The sequence below is a fragment of the Ipomoea nil genome, unplaced genomic scaffold (assembly GCF_001879475.1).
Source record: "Ipomoea nil cultivar Tokyo-kokei standard unplaced genomic scaffold, Asagao_1.1 scaffold3199, whole genome shotgun sequence".
Lineage (NCBI taxonomy): Eukaryota > Viridiplantae > Streptophyta > Magnoliopsida > Solanales > Convolvulaceae > Ipomoea > Ipomoea nil.
In genome coordinates this window covers 1600093-1602734 of record NW_017619627.1, presented here as the reverse complement: position 1 = coordinate 1602734, position 2642 = coordinate 1600093, and the positions used below count along the sequence as shown (strand labels likewise).

General features: G+C 33.8%; 1 protein-coding gene across 1 annotated transcript; it reads left to right on the top strand.

The window, feature by feature from the left end:
* The first annotated feature begins 534 nt into the window (after nucleotides 1–534).
* LOC109168470 (polcalcin Che a 3-like) lies at nucleotides 535–1114 on the top strand. The gene has a single exon (XM_019317495.1). It carries the CDS (start codon nucleotides 657–659, stop codon nucleotides 921–923), a length of 267 nt encoding a protein of 88 aa, XP_019173040.1. The 5' UTR covers nucleotides 535–656; the 3' UTR covers nucleotides 924–1114.
* The last annotated feature ends 1528 nt before the right edge of the window (nucleotides 1115–2642 follow it).

Below are 2642 nucleotides of genomic sequence, written 5' to 3'. Positions count from 1 at the left end.
TATAACACCATCGATACTATGTTTGAATCTTTGAACACAATATAATTAATTCTTACTATTGATATGATCCCTAATATTATGGTAAGATTGTATTTTAATTATAACCAAAATTAAACGCCATATTATAATTACTCTTCTATCCTTCTAGTTAAAATCTAGCCTTATTTAATTAGGATTTGACTTTCAATCCCATCCATCCATTGGAATTTAATTAATGGATAAGATGATATCTCATGATCTCATCTATCTAGAGGATCTCATCGGATCCGAAGCCTATATATATATATATAGCAATATAGCAATAAACAATTAAAATAAATAATTATCACATTTGAATTTGTAGCTTTTACAAATTTCCATATATTATGGGAGAAATTAGGGTTACTTAATTTTTAAAAAATAATAATAATAGCTATTGCAAAATTTCTGGCATCTTTTTTTTTTTTTTGGTGTTTAGAGGCATAGAATAAAATTTAGTAAATATTGTGATGTAATCTTGTCCATGAATTTGAGTGGTAAAAGTGCGAGTCTGACTCTTTCAATCAGCCCCGTATTCAAAGGATGGCCATTGTTGATCAGGAATTCTCAGTATATAACCTAATGATTTCAGCATTTGATTTGAATCTGAAAGGGAAGAAGAAAAAAACAAAAGCACAATGGCTGAAGCTGAAGCTGATGATCCTCAAGACGTTGCTGATCGCGACAAAATCTTCAAGCATTTCGACACCAACGGCGACGGCAAGATCTCGTCGACGGAGCTGGGGGACGCCTTGAGAACGCTGGGCTCCGTCACCACTGAGGAAGTGCAGCGGATGATGGACGAGCTCGACACCGACGGCGATGGCTTCATCTCCTTCGATGAGTACCTGGCTTTTGCCCGAGCCAACCGGGGCTTGATGAGAGATGTCGCTAAGATAATCTAGTCTAGTCATCATTTTAATAAATGTTTTCATACCTTATTTTTATTTTTATTTTATAGTTTTAACTGTAAACTTTCATTTTTAATTTCTATCATATCATGGTAGAAATCGTATCAGTATGCCTCTTCATTGTTTTTTGTTTTTAATTTTCATTTTTTTACCAACTTTCAAGAATATAAATGGTTAATGTTATAGCTATCTTCTCTTCTAAGTTTTTTTTGTTTTCTTTTTTCTTTTTGAGATTATAAATCACGATTATTAGATTTATTAAAAACATTAATTAGTTGCTACTAATTTCGACATGACTTGCATCATAAACGAACTATTCCATACCATGTGGTCTACTTTCATTTCCCAGCCTCTATTATGATTTTAGGAATTGTTTGGAGTGGACCATGTGGAGATATGTGTCTATGTGCAATGCCCCAAACATAATATAATTATAATAATAGGCAATAATTAATTAAGATTCAGATTCTTTTCTCAGTTTAGTATCATATGCTTGAGGGTGTTTACCCATTTTTACGGTGTGAGAAGTTAAAAGTGGTAGAGTTGTACAGGATATTATTTTTTATATTGGTCTAATTGTGATGTATCGAGATAGGGGTGGAGTTCAGTCATATTATTAGTTTCAGGAAGTAAGAGATATTACCTATGGTGCAATTAAGTCCTATTACTAGTTTCGAAGAGTTAGAGATATTCCCTATGTTGGTTTAATCATCAGAGACTAAGATTCGAACCTCGACAATGACAATGTGAAATTATGTCGACAGATCTTTCAATCCGACCCGTGAATATTCACCCGAATCCACCCCACATGGATCGAGTTTTTTTGAGTGATAGTGAGTGGTGGGTCCGGTGTGGGTCGGGTTGGATTCGGGTTCTATGTACTAGACCCGTCTAAAACCCCACCCGACCCACCATGTGTGTGTGTATATATATATATATATATATATATATATATATATATATATATATAAGTACTAGTATGTAGTTATTTATAAAATTTTATATAACTTCGTGTATCTTTTTACTATTTTTTATATCAAAACTACTAAGTTTATTTTTAAAAATTAACAATTATTATATTTAAATATTTCCATTATTTATGTTTTAGTATCACTAATGAATTTTATTTTTTTATTATGTGTAAATAATTTAAATATTATTTTTTGAAAAACATAATAAGATGATAAGTGGTGGTTACCCGTAGTGGGCACCCGGTGGGGGTAGGGGTGGGTTCTAAAAAAGTCCACCCGATACAAGTTGGAGGTGGGGGTGGGTGGAGAAAATATAAGGTGGGTCTGGTGATGGATGTAACCCTCCCCGACCCATTGCTATCCCTAGATAGATCCTGGCCTTCTGTCTAGTGAACTATTGAGTCACGGGCCAAGGTTTTGGGGCAAAAAAAAAAAAAAAAAGTTTGGTGGCATGGAGTTAGAACTTAGGTTAAGATTTTTTTTTTTTTTTTAAATATATAATACAGACTAACAATCAAGAAAACAAATTAGTCCAAGAAGCAGAGCTACAAATATGAAACCCAAAAAAAAAAAAAAAAAAATCAGAGATGTTTAACTAAATGTGCAGACCAAAACCTGTAATTTCCCAGTGAAGTCTGGGAAATGAAACAGGTATATATACTGCTTCAGCCTGCCACTTTTATATACACTTTAAACAATCCCCCCGCCCCCCCCCCCCCCCCCCCCCCCATTCTCTCTCTCT